The sequence below is a fragment of the Pteronotus mesoamericanus genome, unplaced genomic scaffold, assembly GCF_021234165.1.
Source record: "Pteronotus mesoamericanus isolate MK-2021 breed Mesoamerican mustached bat unplaced genomic scaffold, CSHL_Meso_final contig_20, whole genome shotgun sequence".
NCBI lineage: Eukaryota > Metazoa > Chordata > Mammalia > Chiroptera > Mormoopidae > Pteronotus > Pteronotus mesoamericanus.
Genome location: NW_026555085.1, coordinates 81,530,467 through 81,558,160, shown reverse-complemented (window position 1 = coordinate 81,558,160; position 27,694 = coordinate 81,530,467). Strand labels below are relative to the sequence as shown.

The window sequence follows — 27,694 nt, the reverse complement described above, 5'->3', positions numbered from 1 at the left end:
AGTGCCCTGGATTGAAACTCCGCCACGTTCCAATAGAGTTCTTATTCCCAGCCACTCCACCTGCTTCCTCAACATCCACTGTAATTTTTGCAATTATAATCTTACACTCCTGGTAGTTCACATCAATTAATTCACCTCTAGTTTACCATGATTACAACACTACATCATTTACTCGCTGTGAAAAATAACCCACTCTTGAAAAAGAGTCCGTATGAATCTAATTTCCTAATTCACATTTGTGTCTTTCAGTTTAAGTACTCTATCTTTTGTGTCCACATAAGCGTCATTTCTTACTTCTAGTAGGAATATAAATATATTCCTATTTTAAATATATACTGATTTTAAAGTAGGGGGGGTCCACTCTATGAAATACAGATTGTCCTTCATATTTTTATTCCTTCCTACACCGGATGAAAGCATACAGGATATTGCAGACAGCGGAGTACGGTAATAGCCTGTGACTTTAAATAAGGGAGGCACTGCCCCGCCTCCTGGAGGGCCGCCGGCTTTCAAGGCTGCTAGGAGCCGTGGGCAGAGCGCTGCGAGTGGGCGATCGGGATGCTAGGTCTCGGCCGGGCAGTCTCCGCCTGCTTCGCTGGTCTTCCGCTGTCCTCGCGTCGGAGTTGCAGTCCCAGCGAGCAGTCAACGACCCAGGAGCTGCGGCCCCGGAATTCGCGCGCTGCACATGGATGAGCCCCGGGACTCCGAGGCCGCAAGTGCCCCAGGAGGTGACCAAGAGTGGCACGGCCGCACGCGCCTCGGTGGCTTGGGCCCTGTCTCTTTATCAACGATTGAATCAGTTTGTTACGTTTCCGAAACAATCGAAAAAGCTGGGGCCTGACTGTGGGTTTTGGGTCAGCGACTGGCACTGGTGCTGCCTCTATTTTATTCTCTTTAGCTCTGCTTTTAAATTCTGTGTTCATGAATGCTTTTTAATAAGCATGCCATTAGACAGACGGAAAGCATTATTTTCGGCGGCCCCATTGTTGCCCCCACCAGAAAGGAACTTTCAGTTCCTTTTCTAATCTACTACACGGTGTTTACAAAGACTTTACTTCCTCATGTTGCACAGATTTTTTCACTTGCACTGCACTGACAAACTGAAAAATCGAGCAAATCAAACATGTTTTTCTTATTTAAATTTCTTTATTTCCCCAAACAATTTCATTTAAAATTGACTGATAGATGTGCTGGATGTTTGAAACTTAGCAATTGACCTGGTGTCTTTAAGTTAAATGAAAATTTAGCCCTTGGAATAAGTATCAAATTAATTTATATAAAAGGGCTGTAATTATGGTAAAAAAAAGTAAAAAGTAGTGATTTACAGGTTTGTGGGATTTGTTTTTATAGAAGCATACCATTGTAAGTATTGATTTGCCAATTGAATGCTTTAGTTTGTTTTTCTCCTTACACTTTACTTACTTGCTGCTCTAAGAATGCTTAATGAACAGCTAACATCACATACCTAAAACATTATTGAGCTCATGTAGCAGATGAAGCCAGCAACTTGAGAAATTGCATTCTATTTCAGGGAGCAGTACCCCTTGGAGAGCACCCTGTAACTGCATCCTTCTTGAATTTAGTCAAGGTGAAAGATATAGACCTCATGGTGAAGGCAAAACAAAGAAAGTGGTTGGATAAATTCTGCACTGAACTTCTAACAGGCAACACTATGCCAATGAAAGTAGTATGTTTTCAAAATTTCAGTGATGTACAAGGATTGTGTTACATTTGATCACACATGCTATATTGAAAATAGCCCTTAGCTTAGTAAATGTTATCTTCTGAGTGCATAGTCAGTGCATAGAAGTGACAGTTGTGTACTTAGATCAGTGGTTCCAATTACATGCCTATAATTACAGTGTGTTTGCATTTAAGGTGATGGCCCCGCAGAAAGTGCAAGAGAGACACCCAACCGGCATTCGAGAGAACAGCTTTTTGTACTGATATCCGCAGCTTCCATTAACTTAGGCTCTATGATGTTTTATTCTATCCTTGGACCCTTTTTCCCCAAGGAGGTGAGACATTTTTATGTTCTTATGAATTCTTAATTACTAAAAGCCTTTTGAATTACTTACTTTTACAATATGTAAAATGTAAAGATGTACATATAGTAAAGATGATGTATAGAACTTCAGCAAACAGAAGACTTCTTATAGAATATTTGGTACCAGAAAAAGAAGATCCAGTCAAAAAGAACATCATCTTGGGAGGTAACTCACCTAAAAAAAATTGACCTTCTTTGCTTACTATGCAGTTTGATTAACTTTTATTTGCTTACTACTATTGAAAAAAAAGAGGGCTGCACTGAATAACCGATTTTAATGTTACTGCAAAAGTCCAAGTTAAGACAGTAAAGGAAACCATGGTTCACTAAATTCCCTTTTCTGACTTGAATTTATTGTGGAATTGAGAGGCAGTGTTTGTGCCAAGGAAGAATCCTGATTAATCTTGACTAGTTCCTTCTAATCATAGCTTTTTGTATGGTGTTAGGATCTGTAGTTAACGGCACAGACTCAAAAGGGAAAGCCCGGAATCTGGAGGTCGGGAGGACATAGCATGCAAGGAATGGCACTGGCTTGGCTGAGTGGAGATAACATGCCCCTGTGTTTTACTTCCCAGTCTTTGCCAAAGCCACAGGGCGCTGGCCCCTCAGTCCCTCTAACTGCTTTGATGAAATGTAGCTTCATTCATTGTACACCAAAAGAGGATAAAAATGGCTTCTCTGCTAAAGACCAATGCGACTCTGTTCCCAGACAGTGCTGTTTCGTTTCCAGGTACTTTCCCAGTTATCCCCAGTTGGTCTCTGCAGCTATTCCATAAGATAGGCAGGGCAGTAAGATTCTCATCATGTTGTAAATGAAGAAACAGGCTCAGAAAAGTGACTGGCTCAACCCAGTTCTATTCACTGAGCAGGAGTGGGAGGCTTAATGACTTCCCACTCTAAAGTGTGCTAGGCTTTTGGATGCTAGGGCAGAAAAAAGATCAGGAAAATGTCCCTCTCTTGTCTGTCCATTAGGAGTGAAAAAATATGGGAAAAAAAGTTGCAGAGTATTTGGACACATTTTAAGAAAAGGATTTCCAAAATGTTGTGAGACTCCAGAGGAAGAATTGGTTAATATTACCAGGGATGCCTACAGGGCTGGGGCATGGTAGGGAGGGAAGTTCAAGAAGGGGTGGTACTGAAAGGGACTTCATAGGATAAGTCTTAGGTAGGTCTTGAGAAACGGTAGGTCTCCAGGTGAACAACAGAGGCAGGGGTGCTCTAGGAAACAGCCAGTCACAGGGTTAGCAATGTAAATTGCATGTCCTTGAGGAGCAGCAGCCAACTTGGCGAGACCTGGGACTGGGAGGCGTGGGGTCTCATAAGGAGTCGAGGACCTGCGGAGGCAGGCTGGGATGGGAATGCAAAGGTCCTTCCGTGCATGCCAAAGATTTAGTCGGGGAGATGTCATCAGAGATGCTTGAGCAAGACAGAGTAGCCTAGCCAGATGGGGTTTTGGAAAAAAATAATGATGGCTGGGAGCCTGTGGGATTAAGATGCAGAAGACTGGAGCGCATGGACCAGCCAGTTAGAAGGCCATTTCCCAGCTCAGCTGGAACTCAGTGAGTACAACTAATGTTAATTTCTTCTTAGTAGAATATAGACAAAGGAAAACTGAGCTGGGTGTGTGGGCATGTTTCTTAAGTTTTTGATTTAGCTTTTTTGCTCGCAGGAGGGAAAGCTGGAGGAAAGAAGACAGAGACAAGGGAGGGAGCATTCTACCTTTAAAAAGCGTCGATATGAAGAGAGGGGTCTTCCTTTCTGTTTCATATAGAAGCCTCATGTCTGGCAAAACTTACCCTCCTTCCCATGTGTTCTGTCACCCTTCCCATTAGCCAGAGGTCATTAGGCAAAGGGAAAAGAGGGCCCTTCTTAAAATCTGGTGCAAGATCCCTGTTTCTGCTCGTCCATTTTCCTGGCACCCTCCTCCTTTGTCAGAGGATTACATGTGAACCAAAAATTGCTTATAATAGCTGTTCTTGCTTCCCTATTGTGAAGCAGGGCCCATGCTCTGAAAGTGGTGTTCAGCGGCTACTGTGGTATGTGGTTGTAGGACATACTGTCGCCATTTTGCTTCTACAAACAGAAACTGTCATGATATCAGTGACTGGAAACTTTGCAAGTCTCTGCCCTCATCTATAAAATTGGGCTAAAAATATATCCCTTATTTAATTGTTCTTAAATGCCATGGAAAACAGCACTAAACAGAGATTCTGGCTCATAGTACAGGTCCAATAAATGTTAGCTGCTATAACCATTATATATGTTCTTCCAGACTCCAGAATTAAATAGTAGAACTGTTAAGCAAAATACATGGATAATGTAACTTGGCCATGTATTGATGTTCCTGGCCTTGAAGATGTTCTTTCTACATCTTCATTGACTCCTTTGGTAATACCTGCCCTTTGAGATACCTATTTTAGTTTGCTAGGCTTGTCATAACAAAGTACCACAAACTGGCAGCTTGAACATAGGAAATTTATTGTCTCACAGTTCTGGAGACTGGAAGTCCAGGGTCAAAGTGTCAGCTGGTTGGTTTCTTCTGAGGGCTATGAGGGAAGGATCTATTCCAGGCCCCTCTCCTTGGCTTTGTCTCTTCATATGATCTTCCCTCTATGAGTGTCTCTAAGTCTTCTCTTTTTGCATGTGAATTCAGTTGTATGTCACAATAGTATCATTTGAAGTTCAAAAGAAGCAGATTTAGGGTAAATACTTTATCATCTGTAACAAATTTAGGAAATCACTGATAGAATAGGCTATAAATATTAAGAGGCATAATTCATGGATGACATACTACTCTAATTGTTTCAAGGGAACATAGAGAATGTTGGGAAGACAAGGGAGCATCTTTTTTCTGTGTTGGTAATGTCAGAAAAGAAAACTTTGGCTTCTCCAAACTTCAGGTATTTGGTATTAATATCAGAAACAGAGAACTAGACTGAATGGGTCTTGGTATGACTCTTGGTATGCCAGCTCAATGGGCTTCCTATTCTTGGGGTTTCTGACTGGCAGAATGTTTTTTTGTCTTGAGTGGAGTTTGATCCTGTAAGTAAATGTGACACTGAGTAGGAAAAACTCTACCTCCTGTGTGTGTCTCCTGTACTCTCACACTACGACCACACTCGCACACTTTGAACAGCAGATGTATGGGCTTTTTCCCACATCAAACAATTCTTTGTGACACCAGCCAGGTGTCCTGCAGTTCATTTCAATTCTGACAGACGCCCCCCGCCCCCAGGTTAAGGGCCCAGTTCCACAAGATATGCCAACACAAGTAGTGGGTCCCTAGTTTATGCACTACTTCTGTCTGACTGGGCTACAAATTGGGGGTTCCCATGGCCTCCCTATCCCCTTGGATTTGATTACTTGGGTGAGTGGCTCACAGGACTAAGGGAAATACTTATGTTTACTGGTTTATTATGAACGGATCTGATGAAGTATACAGGTGACTATTCTGATGGAAGAAATGTGTAGGCCAAGGTATGTGGAAAGGGGCACAGAGCTTTCATGCCCTGTCTGGGCATGCTTATCTCTGGACACTTCCATGTATTTACCATCCTGGAAGTTCTCCAAACCTTAGGGATCCTTATAAAGGCTTCATCATGTAGGTGTGATCAATCATGGACTCAACTTCCAGTCCTTCTCTAGAAAATATGGAGGAGGGGCTTCTAATCTTGGATTAGTCCTTTGGGTTGTCGGGGGAGAGGCAGTGTTCATTAGAACAAAAGACATTTCTATTACCTGGAAAATTTCAGGACAGTTAAGTGTTCAGGGTCAGAAACCAGGGTCAAAAACCAAATATTAGAACAAAAGATGCTCCTAATGCTCTTATCACTTAGAAAATTACAAGGGTTTTTAGGAGTTCTGTGCCAGGAACCAGGGGCAGAGACCAACCTATATATTTTCTATTACTTCACAGATATCATTAAGGAAGGATGTCAAGATCAGCTGTCTGCTCAGTTCCATGAGTAGAAGTAGAGCACAAATTTCCTCAGCCATGTACACTTTTGTGTATACTTTCTTATACTCTCTAATTCTGATTTTTTGCCAGCTGAAGCTAACAATTTGGGGGGAGTGGGAGGCTTTATTGAGGTATAATCAATATACAAAAAATTGCACACATTGAATTCATCCATCTTGATAAGTTTGGACATATGCACATACTGGTGATGCTATAGCCACAATCAAGATAATAAATATATCCATTCCCTGCAACAAATTCCCTTGTGTTCTTTTGTGGATTTTTGGTCTTTTCTTTTCTCCTTCTTCTTCTTGTAACAACACAACATGAGTAAATCTTGCTTAACAGAAACTTTACACTCAACGAAAAATAATTCCCTAACTCCCCCTCTCTGAAGCCCCTGGGAACCACCATTTTATTTTCTGCTTCTGACTATTTTAGATACTTCATATGAGTGGAATCATGTAATATTTTTTGTCCTTTGTCTGGCTTATTTCACTTAGCATAATTCCCTCAAGGTTTGTCCATTTCGTTGAAAATGCCAGGATTTCCCTTTTTCTTCTTTTTAAGGCTGAGTGATACTCCACTGTATGTATATGCCACATTTTATTTATCCATTCATCTGTTGATAGACTTCTGGGTTGTTTCTATAACTTAGCTATTCTGAATAGTGCTGCAGAGAACATGGGACTACAAATATCTTTTTCAGACACTGCTTTCATTTCTTTTGGTTATATGCTCAGAAGAGGGATGGTTGAATTATATGGTAGTTTTATTTTTAATGTTTTCCCTTCTAAATGTTTTCTATAGTGGTTGCACTATTCTTCATTCCCACCAACATATAAGGGTTCCAATTCCTTCACATCCTCACTAACACTTATCTTTTGTTTTTTAAGTAATAGTCATCTTAACAGGTGTGATATATCTTATTGTGATTTTGATCATCATTTTCCTGATGATTAGTGTTCTTGAGTACCTTTTCACATACTTGTTGGCCATTTGTGTATCTTCTTTAGATAAATGTTTAGTCAAGTTCTTTGCTCATTTTTAAATCAGATTTGTTGCTGTTTTTGCTATTGAGTTGTAGGAGATTCGTATATTTTGGATATTAACTTCTTACCTAATAGATAGTTGGTAATTATTTTCTCCCATTCTATAGGTTGCCTTTTCACTGTTGGCTGTTTCCTTTGCTGTGAAAAAAGCTTTTTAGTTCGATATAGTCCCAGTTCTACTTTTGGTTTTGTTGTCTTTGCTTTTGGTGTCAAACCCAAGATTGTTGCTAAGACCAATGTCAAGAAGTATGTTCTCTATGTTTTCTTCGAGGAGTTTAATGGTTTCAGGTCTTATGTTTAAGTCTAATTTGTTTTGAGTTGATTTTGTGAATACTGTAAAATAGAGATTCAATTTAATTTTGTTTTGTATGTATGTCGTTTCAACATCACCAATTCATGAAGAGAATGTTTTCCCCATCATGTGTCCTTGGCACTTTAGTGGAAGATCAATGGACCATATGTGTGTGGGTTTTCTTTCCTGGGCTCTCTTTTCTGCTCATTGATCTATCTGTTTGTCTTTATGCCAAGGTCATATTGTTTTAATTACTGTAGTTTTTAAATTTACTTTTGAAATTAGGAAGTATGATGCCTTCAATTTTGTTCTCCTTAAGAATGTAAAGCTAACGATTCTTTATGAGCATGGTAGGTGAATTATTTTCATGTCAAAAACAGATTTTAGTGGTTTCCCTTACTTTACCATCCTCTTTATATTAAAATAACAATTTTTGAAATTGCTACACAAATAAAGGAAGATGAGAATGATGGAAGAAGATGATACTCTCATCTAATAGCTCCGTTTTTCAACATTGATGCTAATTTGTCTTTCAAACTTGTTTCCTTTTCAATTTCTTTAAAGGCTGAAAAGAAAGGAGCCAGCAATACAGTTATTGGTATGATCTTTGGATGTTATGCTTTGTTTGAACTGCTAGCCTCTTTGATATTTGGAAAATATGTAAGTATTAAAGCTCTTATGAACATTTTGATTTTGAAAAAATTGTATAATGAGTTATTCTAATTTATTAGTCTAGAATTTCAATTGATACAGAAACAATTATACTTTATGAATTGTACCACCATTGACAGTTCCAGTCTTAAGGCTGATTGGTTGATTGATTTTAACTTCTTTCGTTTTAAGAAATGTATGTTTTTATGCTATTAAATAATGATTATAGTAGGGGGGAGGGTAGAGAGTGGGGGGATTGAGCAAAAAGGGTAAAGGACTCCTGGACATAGGCAAGCGTGGTGACTGCAGGGGGAAGTGGGGTATAAGGGAACTAAATGGTAATGGAAAAAATACAATATGAAATAAATTTATTTCTTTATTAAAAAATAAATGATAATTATGGTAACTGTTCATATCTTTCCAAAATTGTATATTTCCTGATACAGTGGATTTGCTTATGTCAATGCAGACTTGTAGCCGTCATAAATTTACCACTCTTTTTTGACATTTATTATAGCTTGTACATATTGGAGCAAAATTTATGTTTGTAGCAGGAATGTTTGTCTCAGGAGGAGTTACAGTTCTCTTTGGGTAAGTCATGCTTTGGCATGGGTGAGGTACTGCTCTTTTCAGTGGGTACAGTTAAAAAGGAAAAGAATAAAAACCAGCTTGGCATTTGAGACTTGTCCTATTCTCTTTCAGTGTATTAGACCAAGCTCCAGAAGGACCAATATTTATTGCTCTGTGTTTTCTAGTAAGAATAACAGATGCAATAAGCTTTGCTGCAGCAGTAACTGCATCTTCTTCTATCCTTACAAAGACTTTCCCAAATAATATAGCTACAGTAATGGTATGTATTTTATTAATTTTTTTCCTATTCTTAGTGCAGGCTAAAATATTTGTTTTACCTTCCAAGTTAAAGCTGGGGTCCATTCTATTAAACCTGTTTTTTTCTGCAATCTGCTGAAAAATGTTTGTACTTCCAGCAGCAGGCTGTCAATAAGTGTATCATTAATCTTACTTAGGTCTCTTCCTGGGCTTAGAATCTCCTGAATGGGCAGTTTAACAGGTAAATGTAGTCCAAACCAAATATTCTTTTTATAACTTTTGTTTTTTTAAAAAGATCTTATTTCTTTTTAGAGAGAGGTGAAGAGAGGGAGAAAGAGAAGGGAGAGGAACATGTGTGAGATACATTCATCAGTTGCCTCTCACACGCCCCCAACTGGGGACCTGGCCCACAACCCAGGCATGTGTCCTGACTGGGAATCAAACCTGTGCCCTTCTGGTTTGCAGGCCGGTTCTCAATCCACTGAGCCACAGCAGCCAGGGCTCACATTTGTTTTTTTAAAAAATACCTCTTTAGTAGTATTTTGCTGTCACTCTGTAGCCGACATTAGGGCTCGGCTGCCTGAAGCGTTCCTCTGCTTTAGAAGAGGATTATCTCTAGTGGTCTAGTGGCCGAACACTTGATTTGTCCTCAGTCCTTCCTCCACCTTTCCAAGATTCATGGGAGAGATCTTAAAGATCATCCTGAATTCCACAAGTGCTTTTGTGCTGTCTGTCTGAGGAGTATCCTCTTATTTTGCCATAAAAACCCGGACGCTGTATTGACATACTTATCATGTATTGCCTAGGTGCTTAGTCATCTGGAATTAGTGACATACCAGGTTCCTGTCCCAGGAACCTGCCTCCCTGATCCCAGGCAGGCTTTCTCATAGCTCTCTTGGACCCATTCATCTCTGAAGAACCTGGGTCTGTCCAGAGACCAAATGTCACCTCAGGGCATAGAATTGCTCTCTAGACTTCAGTTCTAATCAGCTTAGTGCCAAGGACTCCCTCATTTACCCATACTAATACTATATTAAAAAGTTTTGACCACCAAATAAACTATTTGCTATATAGATAGTTCTTCCCACTTTTTATTTTATGTACATATAGTTGGATAGGCTTATGCTAGAGCCATTCGGCACATAGTCTTGGCCATTGTGTCAGGTATACTGTTTACATTTCCCAGGAATATAGTTCCCAAAGAGGATCCAGTGGACTAGTTGCTCTGTAAAACAAAGTTTTGTGGCTAAACAAGTTTGAGGATACATATGGAGTATGTTAAGACTGTGAGAAATTCTATAGTAGGAATAGTTTAATGTTCCACAACTCAATTTGATTATGCAACCCCTTTCTGACTCTTAAAGAACTGGTGTTTTGTGGAATGCTCTGGAAAATGCTGCCCAAGACATTCCTATGATCCAGCAGACATTCCTGTGATCCAAAATCCAAAAATCCTTTGGATTTTCTAATCAACAGAGGAAAACAGTATTGGAATACCAACTTTCTGAATAAAATTGCAGCCAAAAGATAACTACCTAACATGGTAGTTGACCTGGATAACATTATCATGATGAAATATAGAATTGCTTTGTTCTTTATGAAACATTGACATTTATTAATGCACTACTTTTGTGTATTTGTGAGGTGTGAGGATATGAAGTTGCAAGCCACAGGTCTCTATTTAATGCCCCTAAACTAGACCAATTTAAAATGGTGCAGTTTTTGTAAGACTTCCGCAATAGCAAAATATTTAATTTTATTTTAATTTTAATAAAATAATTTGATATGGCACAAAATTCACAAGTTACAAAAGTAAATATATAGTGAATATATTCTACATATTACTGTTACTCAGCCTTCATAGACATGCCTGTTGTTGAGGTACCTAATTCCAACACTGTTCTCCCAGAAGCAACAGATACTACAGGTTTCTTCCCAAGTGATTCCATGTATTTAAACACACACACACACACACACACACACACACAGTATGATTCCTTCCATTTTTTCTGCACTAATGATAGCATACCCTGTCTTACAATTATTACATGGACATTGAAATTATCTTGGAGATCTTTCTATATCTATAAATGGATAGTTCCTTTCTCTTTGCTTGCCTTTAATGGCTGTATAGTACTTCACTGTATGTATGGCTATAACCTAGTTTACTTCATTTGATGAATATCTAGATTGTTTACATCTTTTCTTATTGCAAACAGTGTTAACAGACATAAACTTTCACATACACCATATCACATCCTATGGCTATACCTGTAAGTTTAATTCCCAGAAGCAGCATCCTTGGTCAGAGAATGTGTGCATTTGTAATGACTGATTTGCCAAATTGCCCTCTGGTATTCACTCACCAGCAATGTCCGAGGGTACTTCTTTCCTCAGGTTCTTGAAGATATAGAGGGTTTGACAGGCAATGGGTAAACATTGGTATCTTGTGCTTTCAATGTTCATTTCTCTGAAAAGTGAAGGTGAGCTTCTTTCTGTGTGTCTAAGAGTTCTGTATTTCATTTTATGTGTCAACAGTCTCTATATAGCATTTGCCTATTTACCTATTAGATTGTTGGCTTTTTTTCTCATTGATTAGTAGTAACTCTCTTGATATATTTGGGAAATAGTCCTTTGTCAGTATTTTTTCTCTATCTCTTGTCTTTTGATATGTTTTGCTATGCATAGTTTTTCCTATTTTTATGTAATCAGATTTATCAATCTTTTCTTTTGTTTTCAGAGTTTTTGTGTGATTATTAGAAAAATCCCTACCATAAGGATTAAAAAACAAAAAGCCCCCATATTTTATTTTTTAGTATTTTTATGATATCAATATGTATGTTTAAATTTTGGGTCTGTCTTGAGCTTGCATGTGTGTGTATTTTGAAGTGGATAGAATTTTTTCAGATAATGACGATTAAATCGTTATTTGTTCATTTTTCATACAAAATATATTAACTCAGTTTTTTTTTGTTCCCCCATTTTTAGGGAAGTCTTGAGATTTTTTCTGGACTGGGACTAGTGTTAGGGCCTCCATTAGGTGGCTTCTTGTATCAGTCCTTTGGCTATGAGGTGCCTTTTATTTTTCTGGGATGCATAATTTTGCTGATGGTGCCACTCAACATGTACATTTTACCTAATTATGGTAAGACTACATTTATTACTCATTTTAAGAACCTTAAGTTTAACTGTTTTTATGGCTTTGTAGGAGACCGATATAACATATACTCACTCTTATTTTATATAATGAATAATACATTTTTAGAGTAACGTGAAATAACTGTTTCTATTTTCAGAAATATCCTGTAGGCCATCAGTTTATATACATTTCTGTATATCAGAAATGTTTCCAACCTTTAGAACTAGCAAATATTTAATTTCTGATCATAAAACATTGCCCATATGCAGTGCCCTCCAAAGATCATCATGGACTGAAATATTCAGAATGACAAGTTGCCTTGCAGCACACATGGCTCCATCTTCTTAGAAGCCTGTAAAGATGGGAGGGCACGGTCACTCCCACCTTCCCAATGGTCCTCGCAACTGTCTGCGCAGCACAGCCTGAGTGCAAGGACACAGGGCCACAGCCAGCAGTAATGGGGGTCACCCTGGCCTCAAAGCTTTGTGCCCAGCAGGAGTTAACCTCTCCTGTAACAACTCCATGGGCACAGCTTCCAGGGTCTCCACAATCACACTCAGGGAGGCACAAATACATCATCAGCTATTTATGGTTTGTTTACAATTCCTTCTGTTCACATTTACCAGGCAAGGGTCATTTTTATCATGAGCAACATTGCCTGGTAACATAGTTGGCATTTTACCCATATCAGATTACTAGGGGGACGGAACTAGAATTAACTTAAGAGCTGGAGAAGAGGGCTAGAGACCGTTGCCAGAGAGGCACCGTCACCCTGAAACGTAGGGCAGGGCCTGGCCTCTAACACCAGTAACACTGCACCGGCGTGGTTTCTGTAGACCAGCATCCTGGCGCCTGCTCAGACTTGGATCACAGGTGAACACTTGGCTGATAACTAAGCAACTGGCACCAAGTCAGATTCTCAAGCAGCAGAGGAGCTTGTTAACCCTTTACCACACCGTGTAAGGAAAAAAAGACTTTGCTTACTTGTTAACAATAGGACTTAGTATTGAGAACTTCTGTGAGGATGGAATGGACTCTCTCCAATATCTGTTACTCCCTGAGTCCCACATCTTGGTATCTTTGGCAACCCCCTCTGATTGCCACCAGCCTAGTTGCTTAGTACTTATTTCTCTTCATTTTTGTTATTCCTCAATTAAAATTACTCTGCATCTTTATTCAATTTAACAAAGTCCCAGCTAGCTGTATTTTTATGAACGAAGTGGTTTGACAGACTTGCTGATTATCTGCAGAAGGATCTTCTAGTTAGATTGAATGGGAAAAATGGTATAAAAAATCTCTAAGATTGATAAAGTTAAGGCTGTAAATATTGCCATTAAGGAGTGCTTTCTAAAATTATTGTTTTGGGAGAGCTTATAGATGGAAGCTAGAAAAGTAAATCTTTTATTATGAGGATTTCAGCAGCATGTTGTGTTCTACCGCACTCATTTTTCTCCTTCTAGACCCACGGATGATGTGGCTTCAGCTTTGGGTGATTGAGTCAGCGATGGTCCCCTCTTTTTCATCTTTTATATCTGTTCACCAGGTTCCCTCCTCTGTACGGCTCTAAAGAAATATTTCTAAAACACAGTCATAGGCTTGTCTATCCTCTTATTAAAAATCCCTAAATCTATAAAGTCTGAACTTTATCCTGAGAGCCACTAAGAACTGTGGTTAGATTTCAGCTGAGGAGTCACATGAGCTGGAGGCCTCTCCCTCCCATGCTACCCAACCCTTGTTTGTCCTTCAAAACTTAGTTCGTATTACCTCTTTTGGGAAGTTTCTTTCAACTTTCTCAATCATTAGACTAAATGCTGAATAAGTGGCACCGCAGTTCTCAGTATGTTTTCCGCCCCCATGCACATGAGGGGCACCCCACTTCCCCATCTCTACCAGTAGCTGCCAGTCACAGGCATTGTCACGCAGGGCATCGTGTACTTCTAAGAATATATCAGAATTTGGGGGAGCAGAGAGTGTACCAAATACCACATGATTCTGCCATGTGACTCTTGAAGCAGGTATCATCCTAACTTTTCATTACTTGAGCTTCTTCAACAGCTTAATTGAACTCGTTATGTTTGTTTTCATGGATATTCTTACTATTTTGATAACCCGTTTTCACTGGAATGCATAATTTTGCTGATGGTACCACTCAACATGTACATTATACCTAATTATGGTAAGACTGCATTTATTACACCATTGGGTTTAGAGAAGGGAACCATTTATCCCAGAACAGTTTGTCTAATATAAATCCATAATACCTTTTATATATACAATAAGTGTAACTGATTAAAGTTGACCTTTTATAATTTATATCTAAAAGGTGGCTAATAAACATCTTTAATGTATAATTCAAAATTCACACCAGTCTCCTTGCTGACACTACCACACCACGCCACACGGTGGTGCTTGACCTCTTCTTAGGCAGACTACACACACTCCCTAGGTAGTTGAAGGTCCTGGGCGGTGGGAAGATTTTGGTTTACAATTGAGTATTTGGCTAATAATTAAGAAACTAACACCACAGTTTAACTTTATCCCCCATATTCTGACAAAGTAGCACTTAAAATAGTTTAACCACGCTTTGTGCTTTTTTTGTACTTAGCTCCATACTAGATCATTATTCAACAAGAATTGATCGAGTAATGCACCATGCGGGGTGCTAATGGAGAAGTGAGGATTTACAAGTGCTGATCCTGGCTCTGAAAGGCCTTCCTCATCCAAACTCAGCCAGTAGCACCTGTGGCCTGGGCCACTGCAAAACGCTCCTAACTGGTACCTGTCTCCGTTCTCCTCAAGGCCACAGAGAGGTCTCTTTAAACCACAGATCTGAGTCTCACCCCTTGTTCGAAATCTCTAGGGTTTCTCGGGGTTCTTAGCATATTTTACAAAGTCCTGCATAATCATATCTCTACATTCTTCTGCTGTATGAATCTCCCCACTACATAGATATCCCCAACCCCAATCTCCTCCTCCAGCTTTTTCTTCTTTCATTTCCTTGAACACAATAGTTTTTCTTTACTTCTGAGTCTTGGAATGTGCCATTCCTGGAACAATATGCCTGGAGTATTCTTTCATCCTCTTTGCTTGCTCATCACAAACTTATCTTTTAGGCATCAACTTAGATATTCCTTTTGGAAAGACTTTTCTATATAGTGTTCCTTGTTGGTTTTTTTTTTGTTTGTTGTTTGCTTATTTGTATTAAGAAAACGCTCTCATATGCTCCAATAGATACACTCCTAGCTCCATCTTACCTTCCTCCACATCTCTCTGAAGGCAGAGTCTGAATTGGTTCCCTTTGTCTTTGCCCAGCATTTTGCATGGTACCTGGCTCAGTAAAGAATTTGTTTAGTAAATTAATTGAAAGCTAGGAAAGCCATCAAACAATAGAAAACAATGTAAAAAGAAATATAGCGTAAGTGCTAAAATATATGGTATAAATGAAATGCTACTGGGCTGTAAAAAAGAAGAAAATTATACCCTTTGGAACAGCATGGATGGACCTGGAGAACATTATGCTAAGTGAAATAAGCCAGTCAGAGAAAGACAAACAACATATGATTTCACTCATATGTGGAATCTATATGAACAAACTGATCTAACAAGCAAAAGAAAGACAGACTTATAGATGGACAGCAGGTAATAGCTAATGTTGGGGGGAGGTTGGGGGTGGAGGGGGTTGAGCAAAAAGGAAAAAGGGCTCATGGACATGGACAACAGGGTGGTGATTGCTGGGGAGAGGGAGTTTTAGGGGGCTAATTGGTAATGGGAAAAATACAAAAAAAGAATAAAATAAAATAAAATATATGGTATAGACATGAAGTGCAGCAACTAGAAACTAGAAACTAGTTTCTCTAGGAAACTAGAGAAAAGTAAAATTTGTGGAATAATTAGGGCCAGAGCTAGAAATAGAACTTGAAAAATGAAAGGAGGCATAGAATATGACCAGAGGCTTGGAAACAACCATACCTGGTGCTGGGAACAGTGAAGAAGCTGAGGGAATGGTGGGAAGGGAGGTTGGCACTCAACTGAACTTGAATGCCAAATGTACTTTACACATGATTCAATAGCACACTTTGAATCCAGTGTCTTCTTTGCTAACAGGAAAAAAATTGTCTTGTGTTCTTTGATGAACTCAGATTCTTCCTCAGCACGCACACCTTGTTCCTTGATAAAGCATCTGGCCTTTCCCATGCACCAAATTAATATTACAGATTCTTTATTCCATCTGGGGAAGGCCACATATGCTTCTATCAGGGATGCCCAAACTTTTGGCCTCTCTGGGCCACACTGGAACAAGAGCTGTCTTGGGCCACACATTAAATACACTGCGATACATAATCACAAAAAAAACCTCATAATCTTTTAAGTAAGTTTACGATTTTGTGTTGGGCCACATTCACAGCCATCCTGGGCTGCAGGTAGCCTGCGGGCCACAGGTTGGACACTGCTAAGTTAACCTATAACTTAAGACTCCTTCTCCAATACTCTGATTCTGGTTGATATTTTCTGAATCTGAGACATTACTTTTAAGAAAACTTAATGTGGCCTCTAGATTTGAATAACTTTTGCAAATATAGGTAATAAGCAATTTTAGGCAAACTCAAGAGGTGCAGTTATTTTGATTACCAGATAATGATTGCCTTACCAATTTTACTTTTCAAAATAGGTTAAATGATAATTGATTTTAATTACTCTAATTTCTTTTTTCATTTTTTACCCCAAAGTGGCTGATCCAGGTGAACACTCATTCTGGAAACTCATCAGTTTACCCAAGGTGGCCCTCATATCCTTCATGATCAACTCATCCAGCGCAGGTTTTGGCTTCCTTGATCCTACTCTGTCTCTGTTTGTTATGAAGAAGGTGAGTAGCCTGATTACTGCAGAGTTCTGCACTGTAGGAAGTGGACATAATAGTTTGCTCTTGGGCCCTGCTGGGTGGGAAGTTCTCTGAGTGGCTGTGAGAAAGAGACAGAGTGAGAACTGCACACCAAGGTAGTCTGTACCTTCACCTGATGTCTCTATAACTAGGGGTCTGATTCAGTGTAAATGAAAAAAGCCTTTCACGAAGTGGCCCCAACATTTCTCTCCTTTTCAATGCCAAACCTGAGTTATCGTTAAGTCTGGCTTGTGTATCGTCCTGGCTGCTTGACAAGGACACTTTCCCTCTGTTTGTTTGAATTTCAGTGGGGAATTGGAAGGGCCCAATGGCTTATTTAATGCAAGGTGTCCTCAAACAGATCCCCTCTGAGTCCACTTACATATAATTGAATGACTGTGGACTATATTAATCTGGAGTAGGAGAGAGAAAACCAGAGCCTCTCCATTTTTTTAGTGCTGAAAAATAAATACTGAATTCTAAAAGTTTATCATCATAGGATTTTTGTTTTTAGATATTTTTGAAAAAGTTATTAATAATGCAATAAAGAGTTCCCAAGTGTGGTAGTTAGTTTTACTGGAGAACTAATGTGTCTATAAGACAGAAATCTATTGGTTGCAGCCCACGCTGACTTTATGTGAAGCACTAGAATTAAAAAAGCACAATTAATAGAATCATACCCCTTGAAGTCACTAAAGAGAGTTTGGGGTGCATAAACTACCCAAAAAGATAAACTTGGAGACTATAATTTCAATGCACGGCCCAAGGTATAAAGAATAATAAGATACCATGTTTAAGCAATGAACACTCAGGCAATAACATATAAGAAAAATATTTTATGTTTATGGTGACACATTCCATTCACATCAACAATGTGTCTCTTTAAGGGTCATTTTTCTGTCCACAAGAGGTAGTGTCTAAAAAAATGTAAAAAATTTATAACCATTCTCTGGTAAACCCAAGTTGCACATATCTATCTTATAAGAAATTTTTAGGAATGTATTTTTCTTTTTTCTATGGATTGTTTTTTATCCTTTTTCTGACTTCTTATCCTTTGTTTGAATTGGTGATTTGCTGTCTGGTCATGACTGCCCAGCCTTTTAGCGTAGGAGGGCTGTACTCTGTCTCCCCCACGTCACAATGTCAGAAGAGGACGCATCTGACATTTGTATCTTGCTCCGGTCTTTAAAAGGGCTAATTTTTAACATAAGTCGATATTTGTCATAAGAATTGTTAAAATGCATACTGGCTCCTTAATTTATTAGCTCATGGGATTAATTAAGAAAATTAGTTAAGGAAATTGAGGAAAATGAGAGCAACTCTGATAAGCAAAAAAAAAAAAAAAAAGGCATTTATATCATGGTAGTAACAGTAACAGAATCAAAGTTATGTGGTAGCTTACTGTTTGAAAAGCCTTTTAAAATATACTATACCACTGAGTTATTTAAATAGATATTAATACCCTTTGAGGTGGGCAGAAAACTAAAGTTTGCAAAGCATTCATTTACATGTAAAAAGCTATGATTCATAGAAGAAAAATTGTATGTTTAATATCAAATGCTACAAAGCAAAAAATCTAGGACGTCTGACCTCTGGTTAGGTTTCCCCCCATAGAGAAAAAGTAATCCATTGTCAAAAGCAAGACAAAAATTAGAAAGAAGGCTGAGTGTTATTAATAGACTGATGGTAGATAACAAGAGCCGAAGGAATGGCAGAAAATGTTTATTTCCAAAATGACCTCATTGCTTAACTTTAATACAAGATTTCTTTTACAGTTTAGTTTACCAGCTGGATATGTGGGATTGGTATTCCTGGGTTTGGCACTATCCTACACCATTTCTTCACCGCTCTTTGGTCTACTAAGCGATAAAATGCCAGTACGTACACTTAATTTATATTTATGAATCACTTTTTGTATGTTTAGATCAGTGGTTTTCCAGCTGTACCTCTAGAGCTCTAGAGGTCCATTGATTAGAGGTGACATACTCATTTTTTTAAACTTCAGCTTTATTGAGGTATAATTGACAAAATTGTAAGATATATAAAGTGTACATCATGGTGAATTGTTATATATATACATTGTTAAAGGAGTCCCTCCATCTACTGAATTAACACATCCATCACCTCTTTTATCTATCTTTTTTGGAAGAGGTGAGAACATTTAAGCTCTAATATGTTCAATTTTTTGAGCTGATGAAGAGGTTCCAGTGTGAAGTTCCAGTGACTTCCAACCTACCATCACCCTGAGCAGGTTTAACTTTTAATTTCTTCATCTGGGAAAAGAGGAACCTTGTTGAAAAACTATTGGATTAGACTTTCTGAAGGAAAAACTCCCTTAATGCAAAAAAACCAAAAAACAAACAAAAAATGAGTTGACTTTAATAATTAGGGCAGAGTCCCAGAGGTATTAGGACTTGATCAAATTGAGAGGAGATAGTTTAGTTTTTCTGTGGGAATGAAAGACTTGGTCACATATTTATGCATCAGTTATCCTATAGCCATCCTGATAGAAAGTCCCTTCTATTCTTCTTTTACTAGATCTAAAACTGTCCAGTCCAGATAATTAGTACACAGATCTAGTGCTGTTAACCCACTCTTAAGCTTCTATGACTTTAGTGCTGATTTATTGCATTTTCCTTCTTCATTAGATTTGCATATATATTTATCAAGACCTAAATTACATGGAGATTACTAAGAAAAGCAAGTGTGTTAAACAGAGTTTGAAGCTTGGCTTTAAGATATAGTCTTATATAACTGAACAGCTATTGTCCCCCTATAATTTTTAGCCTGTATTCAAGTAGTTTATAAGGACTCATTTTTTAAAAGGTGTTCACTTTTTTAAAAATGTAAATTTTCTAGATGTTTTACCCGCTAGGTGTTTCCTTTTCCTTGTAGTGACTTCTTTTAAAATTGTTATATTTGAAATAGTTCATTGTGTACAAAATCTGCCATCCACTCCCTTTCCAAAGAATCCTTGTTTTTGTGCACTCCCTATCTTGGGCTATGTTGTCCTTGTGTTTGTGTCTACTGTCTACCTAGTTTCTCTTAAATGTAGAGTTTTGTTTTCTTCAAAGCATTTGGCTTTTTTAATATCATGACTTGTGTTCATCAGTGATTTTTTTTTTAATGTTCTTTGTTAATAGAGAGTTTTAAAAGTTTCTTTGGTCCCTTTCTTTACCAGCATCTAAGGAAATGGATTCTGGTTTCTGGAAACTTAATCACAGCAGGGTGCTACATGCTGTTAGGACCTGTCCCAATCTTGCACATTAAAAGGTAATTTTTTCTTCTGTATTTTTGGTCAAATAACATTAAGAATTATTTTTTAAAAATTGGTGTAATATGGGTATGGCTTAGTATTTTAGGCCTTATTATTGAAATAATTACCTTGATTTATGACTGTATTGGATGGTTTGTTAGACTGACAGGATTTTACCTTACTAGAAGATAGCAGTGGTACAAATAGGAATGCATATAATCTGTATCAAATGATAATTATGCTTATTCTTCCTTTGTGTTTCAATTGCATACATGTTTGTTGCCACCTGCCTTTAGTTGACAGTTCTTAGAATGTTTTTGTTTTTGCTACTACTCCTTACTCCTTAAGTCAGGGACCAAATCTTTCCTTTTTCTTCTGTATCATTCTTAGCATGTAGTAGCTGCCTATTAAAGCTTGTTTAATATAATTTGTTTGCTGAATAAAGTCAGCACATTACTTCTGGGATAAAGCATGATGTGGAAAGAGCAAGGATTTTGGACTGAGTCCTTTGGACTGAGATTACATGCTGGCTTTACCTCTTGCTAGCCAGAGGTAAAACTTGGGCAAATCACTTAACTGCCAAGACCTCAGATTTTTAAATCTACAAAAAAAGAGTCCATAATAGTACTGTTGAAATAGCTTTTTTTTGCCCAAGAAGCCGCTCCTGCCTGGGGTGCCATGTCAGCAACCTGAAACTTAGATAACTTTTGTGTCCCTATTAACGCTGTCCTTAACCAGAAAACACAGGCTAGCCCATCAACCAATCCCCAAAAACCAAACCAGTCCTGGCCCTTCTCACCCCAAATGCCGTTGACTATGTAGCACCAGCCAGTCAGGGGTTTTCTCATTTTCTCCCCATGTTCTTTACATTTTATCCTATCAAAGCTTCCTGCCTTCTGCTTCATTTTGCAGTTCTCTGAAAGGAGAGTGTTTGTATTACCTACATTGTCTTCTTTAGTCATTTTCAAACAATACTTAATTAACATCATAGAGATGCTGCAGGATTCAGCCAGGTAATGGATGTTAAGTAACTGGCATAGCACGCAACATGGTACCAATATTAGTTTCCTGTCAATTTACCACCTCCCTTCTCTGACATTTTTCAGTCAATTGAATTTCAAAGCCAAGCAATTGAAGGAACTATTAGCACTGGCATTTTCACCTATTTTGAAAGGATTTTCTATGGCAATGATAAGGCAGGTTGACTCCAGACATGTGATATATGTGACAAAAGACATTGAGATATGAGGATAAGTTGACCCTGTTACCGAACAAATGGACCTGTTGGGGAGAATGCCCAGATGCTATTACCGAAACAACGACACCCCCCTTCCTTGGGATCCCTCAGTTGTAGGTCCTTTGCCCGCTGCCCTTGGAATTATGGCTCTGAATGGCAGAGTTTGGTGAAAAGGAAAAGAACTGTTTATTCAAAAGTTATACAGGTTTCATTAATGGCTAAATATCACCCTTAAACCTCAAAATCCCTTTAAAACAATCACCAGCACACACAGTCCTGCCTTCCCCCCTTTGCCCAGTTAGGCCAGTCAGGGGTACGTATACCATCCTTCAGAAGAGAAAGAGCAGAAGTCCGGGGCGCGGCTAGGCAGGCCTCTCCCGGGTTCCAGCACCATCCACTGGGTCGCAGTGATCTCCAGCTCTTAATCCATAACCATGTGGCACCATCTCATGGCCCACTAGCAAGAGTCCTTTCTCCCCTCTTTCTTCCCGCGTGGTCTTCACACTGTTCCCTAGAGTCTGTGTCCCTTTGTCTCTCCTGCAGGCCCCTGTCTCTCCTCCCCTCTCTTCCAGTTACATTCTGTATTAAGTCTTTTTTAACCTTCCTGATTAGCTTTCCTGAAAGGCAAAATAACCCTTTTTGCAAATGAGGAATGAAGCTATCCTGTTATTGACATGCAAAATGACTCTCAATGGCCGTGCCCAAGGCTCCCATCCCCCATGGCGGCCCGCCCTGGGGTGGGAAGAATATATTTTTCTTTGACACTTCAATCTCTGGACCCCTTTACAAATACCCTTTGGAGGGGGCCCTGGTTGTGCCCCGTTACAACCCCTCCCCCCTCAAATAAAAGGAGCCAAAGGATGTTGTCACTGAATGAAATGGGATGAGAGAGCAATGAAAATAAGAGTCCTGGTATCTGTGGAATTTCTCTGGATCCTGCCCACTCTCCTTATCATGAAGCTTTGTGTCTCTTAAAATGCTAATTTTTTTTTCTCCAAAAACTCTTTACAGTCAGCTGTGGCTCCTGGTGCTGGTATTGGTCATAATTGGCATCTCGGCTGGAATGAGTATAATTCCAGCTTTCCCGGAGATCCTCAATTGTGCCTAGTAAGTTACTTCCATTGCTGGGAGAGCAGTGTATTGAATAACTGTGAGCGTCACAGCTTCTCTTGAATTTTTCAGTTTTGTAAGATTTAGGATTTTTTTTCACCATACTAAATCTTTATGATTTCATGTCACACACTATTGTGAAATAAATAGTATGTGCAATAATATAATAGTATGAATGATAATGTAATACTAATACAGTAATAGCTAAAGTGGGTTGTGGATAGAGGCTCAGCTTGGTTTATGCCTCTGTACAGGTACACTTTTAAAAAAACCAAAGCAAAATGAAAAGGCTCCAGCATTCTTCATCCCTCATGGAAGAGGTCCATGCAAGAGCATAGAGTGGATGGGTAGAATAATTCTAGTGTCAATTTTGATATGTGAGGGGTTTTCCAAACCCATTCTCTCATATCAGCTGGGCGTCCTACAGTTCATCTCATTTCTGACACTGACAACCCAGAGACAGCATCAGATTTTGCAGCCTAAGGAAACGTTCAGTCCCACAGGATTGCCACGCTTCAGATGCTAATCACAAATCCAGGTTATCAACCTGTTCTCCTGACTGACTGGCTATAAATCAGATGTTCCCATGATCTCTCCTTGGGTTTGATTAATTTGCTAGAGCAGGTCACCAAACTCCAGACACCAGTTTAGTTCCTAGATTATGGTTTATTAACAAAGAATAATAAAGGGCATGAATCAACAGCCTGATGAAGAGATATACATGGTAAAGTCCTGAACAAAGGAGATTCTGCCCTCATGGAGTTTGGAGCCTTGCACGGTGGCATGTGTAAGCACTCCAGGAAGTTCTCTGAACTCTGTGCTTTTGGGTTTTTTTAATGGAGATTTATAGAGGTTTTATTACTTAGGCATGGCTGATTAAATCACTGCCCATTGGCAATTGATTCAAGCTCCAGTCCCTCTCCCCTCCCAGAGGTGGATGGTGTGGGTGGTACGGAGGGGCGGGGCGGGGGGGCGGGGGAGAAAGGGTGTAGTGAAAGTTTCAACCCTCTAATCACAGGAATGGCTCTTTTGGCAACCATTCGCCACCCTTAAGTGTCTTCCAACAGTCCACTTATTAATATAACAAAAGACTTTTATACTGTTTTCCATGAGTTAAGAAAGTTTAAGGATTTTAGGAGCTCTGTGCCAGAAATGGACTAAGACCAAACATGTATTTGTTATTGCAAGTCACAATATCATACCAGGAGTTTGCCACATGGCTATCGGTCTTTTGTTTAGGAGGCATGATGATTTAGAACACAAAGTAAACTTGAGGGAGTTTATGTCAAGGTGAACTTCAAGAAGGATATTTGTAACTAGACCTTGTCAATTTAACATGTCTCATAGAAAAAAGGAGCTGCCCCTCTATTTCCTAAAAGTGCCCACTGTTCTCTTTACATGTTCATCTCATTTTACGAATTTCTTAATTATACATTTTTCTGAGCATTTAATGCAAATGTGTTGTGATTCTTAATATCGTATCTTATATACAACAAAATTATTTTTTAGAAAATTCTTAATCACACATCAGTATGAAAATTCCTTCAAATTAGATTAGCTTTTTAATCTTAGAAATGGAGTGTTCTTGCTGTTGGTTTTGTCCAGATTATCCCTGGTTTACTTTATCTATTATAGACAGTTCTTTTCCCATCACACAGGCTCCCCTTTAATCACAGACACCCTCTTGCCTCTCTTTGCAGCGAAAATGGGTTTGAAGAAGGCCTGAGTACACTGGCGCTCGTGTCAGGCTTCTTCGGTGCCATGTGGTCAGTTGGGTGAGTAGCTGCGGCATTCCATGTACACATGCAAGATGGCGGATGCTATCCCTTAATTACTGATGAGGAAGTTGAGACACCAGATGCGTTGCCCAAAGGCACCAAATTCATTTAGGGCAGAACCAGAGTTTTAAACCTACACCTTCCGACTCTAAGATCATTGGTTATGCCAGCAGTTTTAATACCTTATCAAAATGGTCCCATACACTTTCCCTTATAAAAGTGATGTTTTTAACTCATTTATCAGGGGTGTATCTCAGTATTTTAAATGTATTACTTTATTTATCTTCTACTCTCTACTATACCAGAGGGGCAACTGTATGCTGGTAATGTAGATGTCCTCCATAAATATGTACAGAATTAAGATATTTTTAATACAAATACTGAGAAATGTAGAGAGAATAACGTGATATAAAAATTCTTTTGAATGCCTGTCATCTTTTTTTTTTTTAGTATAAGACACCAGATTTTCATAAGCAGTTATAATTTTACATTTGCTTAACAGATTTAAGCATCGTCATTATCAGGTAGAATTATTTTCTTATATCCAATGCTATGTCCAGGAATTGCCTTTGTTCTTTAGTATTTATAGTTTCAATTTAATGAAGACCTATGACTGAAGGATAATGCAGCCTTTAGGAAGGAACTCTTTTTCTCTCTCTTTTTGCACTACTTAATACTCTTTCTGCTTTTCATTGTTAGTGCCTTTGTAGGACCAACACTAGGTGGATTCCTCTATGAGAAAATTGGTTTCGAATGGGCTGCAGCTGTGCAAGGTCTGTGGGCTCTGACAAGTGTGAGTAATCAGTCTTTTATTTTCCTTTTTCTTACATTTGTGGAGAAATGCTACTTGGAGAATTGGCATTAACCAGCACCTTTAATTATGTTAAAGGGATTAGTGATGGGCTGGTTTTATCTGTTGGAGTACTCAAGAAGAAGAAGAAGGTATAGTCAACTCGAGTTTTTTTTTCCTCCCTTTAAAAGTCATCTGGGGGGAATGAAGAAGAAGAAATAGTATTTTACCTCCATTCTTCTAGTCAGCAGATTTCTGGGCACTCTGAGCCTCAGGACTTGATAGATTCGAGGAGGTAGTTGGGTAAAGATGTAGGTACTGAGTTTTTTAAAGATGAGAAAGACTGAGGTTCTTCTTTTCTTGCCTTCAATATAGATCAAAACTTCAAAATATCCTTGGTACAGAGGAAGAAAGAAGCACTCTTTTGCCTGATGAAAACCAGCCTTGAGAATCTCAGATGGACACAAGGTTGGCAAATGGATGCTTCTGGCCTTGAACGTTAAAGTTGGAAAGTCTGAAAAGTTTTCTTAATTTTACGCACAGAACTCTTTGAATACCACACTAGCATGCTGGAAGTGAACACGTGTTTTTGGAAGATGACCCATGATGGGCTACAAGTTACTGTTGTCCTTCAAAGCTGGCCTGCAGAACCAGCCCCATTTCAAGCATTATGTATGAAAAGACTAGTTGAAAATCAACAAAACTTTGAGTTTTTAAGGGACCAAATTTAGGCTCAAAGATGTTTTTTGACCCTAGGTCTCCTGTTTTCCTCTGTTTACTTTTTATTCTAAATGCACTGATTCTGTGAATGTACCTTTTTGTATTACAAGGAAACAAATGAATGATGTGCTTAAGGGAAAGAGTTGACATGCTTAAAGATAGTATAAATAGCTCAACATATGTAAAATAATTACTATGAAGTCAGTTTTTAAAAGATAGGCTTTATCTGTGTCCTGAGATTTTTGTCCTTGTTCAAAGGCAAAGTTCCTGCCTACCATGCAAAAGACACTAACATTCCCTGGCCCTTAGCTCTTGTAAAAATTTTGTGTAAGGTAGAAAAATGGCATTACTTGAGAATTCCATTTTTGCAACATGCTTTCAGTTATGATTTGGATTTATAAACAATGCTTGGTATAACATTCATTTCTCATAGTCTGTGTTTCAGTTCTACCATCCTTTTTATGTATATAAATAAATATATATATAAATATATATATATACACACACCATATTTCTAGTAGATGAATCCATTCCTAGAGCAGGTGATTCCACAGGAATGCTTGTGTACTAGGGAAGGGGGTTCCTCCAACTTTATGTAAAATCCATGCTATCATTTGAAGAGAATCTCTATTATGCAATTCTCATACTTCCTGATTCATTTCCATGGCCACATCAGCCACATTTACCTTTTCTAAATAGAAGAAATGGTTTTATCTCTTAACTTATTCAAAAATATTAAATGCCTTTTCTGAACTGACCCTGTAATAGGTGCTAGAGATTTCACTGTGATCAAGATACACAATCTCTGCCTTTATCTAACTTAGATCTCAGGGGAAGGGACAAACAACAGATAAATACCAGAATCTCTCATTGGCTTACAGAGATGCGAGGAAGGAAAACACCATGGTGACGTGAGAGTGGAACTGGGTGGGGTTGATTTGCTGTGGGGTCCTAATTCACACAAGGCTTCTCCAGAGAGGTGGGGCTTTTGAACTGAGATCTGAAGGGGGAGAGTGAGGCAGCCATTCCGAGGGGGAAGCGGACCACAACATGTGCAAAGGGGCTTGACGTGGCCTGCACATCAGGAGTCTAGTAAGGAGAGGAGGTTGGGGAAGTGTGGAGGGGTCAATTTTTGGGTGGGGATGCCAGAACTTGATTCGTATTTCTGGGAGGTCGTTGTGCAGGCGTGTGGATGTGAGTGGGGATGTGAGTTCGCAGGGTTGGAGAGGGATCTGTGGAAGCTTCGAGAGAGACGTTAATAGTTTGCATCAGGGCTGTGGTGGTGGAGATGGAGAGAAGAGGATGTGTTTGGAAGTGGCACCAGCAGGATCTGCTGATGCGGAGGGAGAAGGGGAGAGGAATTTAGGAGAACTCCCAGGTTTCTGTGTGAGGGTATGGGTGTGTGGCCGTACCTCGTAAAGAGATGGGGAAGAATAGGAGCAAAACAGATCCTAAAGGGGCAAATTAAGCCATGATGTGGTGCCCTGCCACACTGCCAAAGTGGGGGGGGGGGGGGGGGAATATGTGAAGGATGACAAAGCCAAGACTGGGGATGATGGAGAGCAACTTGAAGTAGACAGTTTTGGAACACTTTTTGGTATTAATTGCCAAAATCGAATATTCACAAATTCCATGAACTCTTCATTATGCCCCTTCCCCCAAGTCACTTCCCCTTGAGACCTCCAGGGAGCTGTCCGGTGCTGGGGGAGCACAGGGTGGGAGGAAAGGGGCTGTCACGGGTTCCCTTTTCCCAGAGCGACACCAGGAAGGAGTGTGAGTTCGGCCCGTTGCATTCCAATGGGGTAGAGAAACAGGTCCAGGCCTGTTTCAATGCTTCAATGCTTAAATCACCCTGGTCTTGCTCCAGTGCTCTTGTTCCCTGGGCGCGGGCCCTTCAGGGGCCGCCCCCGCCGCCTTGGTCTCCGCCCAGTGGCCAAGGACTGGCTGAGCGCCTGCA

At 39.2% G+C, this 27,694-nt stretch overlaps 1 protein-coding gene across 1 annotated transcript; it reads left to right on the top strand.

The window, feature by feature from the left end:
• The first annotated feature begins 501 nt into the window (after nt 1–501).
• Nucleotides 502–26,063, top strand: SLC18B1 (solute carrier family 18 member B1). The gene is made up of 14 exons (XM_054569988.1): nt 502–728; nt 1,879–2,018; nt 7,914–8,009; nt 8,518–8,591; nt 8,703–8,850; nt 11,817–11,973; nt 16,695–16,831; nt 18,622–18,723; nt 20,028–20,119; nt 22,351–22,446; nt 24,150–24,224; nt 24,927–25,020; nt 25,117–25,169; nt 25,393–26,063. Exons 1-14 carry the CDS (start codon nt 686–688, stop codon nt 25,463–25,465), a joined length of 1,380 nt encoding a protein of 459 aa, XP_054425963.1. The 5' UTR covers nt 502–685; the 3' UTR covers nt 25,466–26,063.
• The last annotated feature ends 1,631 nt before the right edge of the window (nt 26,064–27,694 follow it).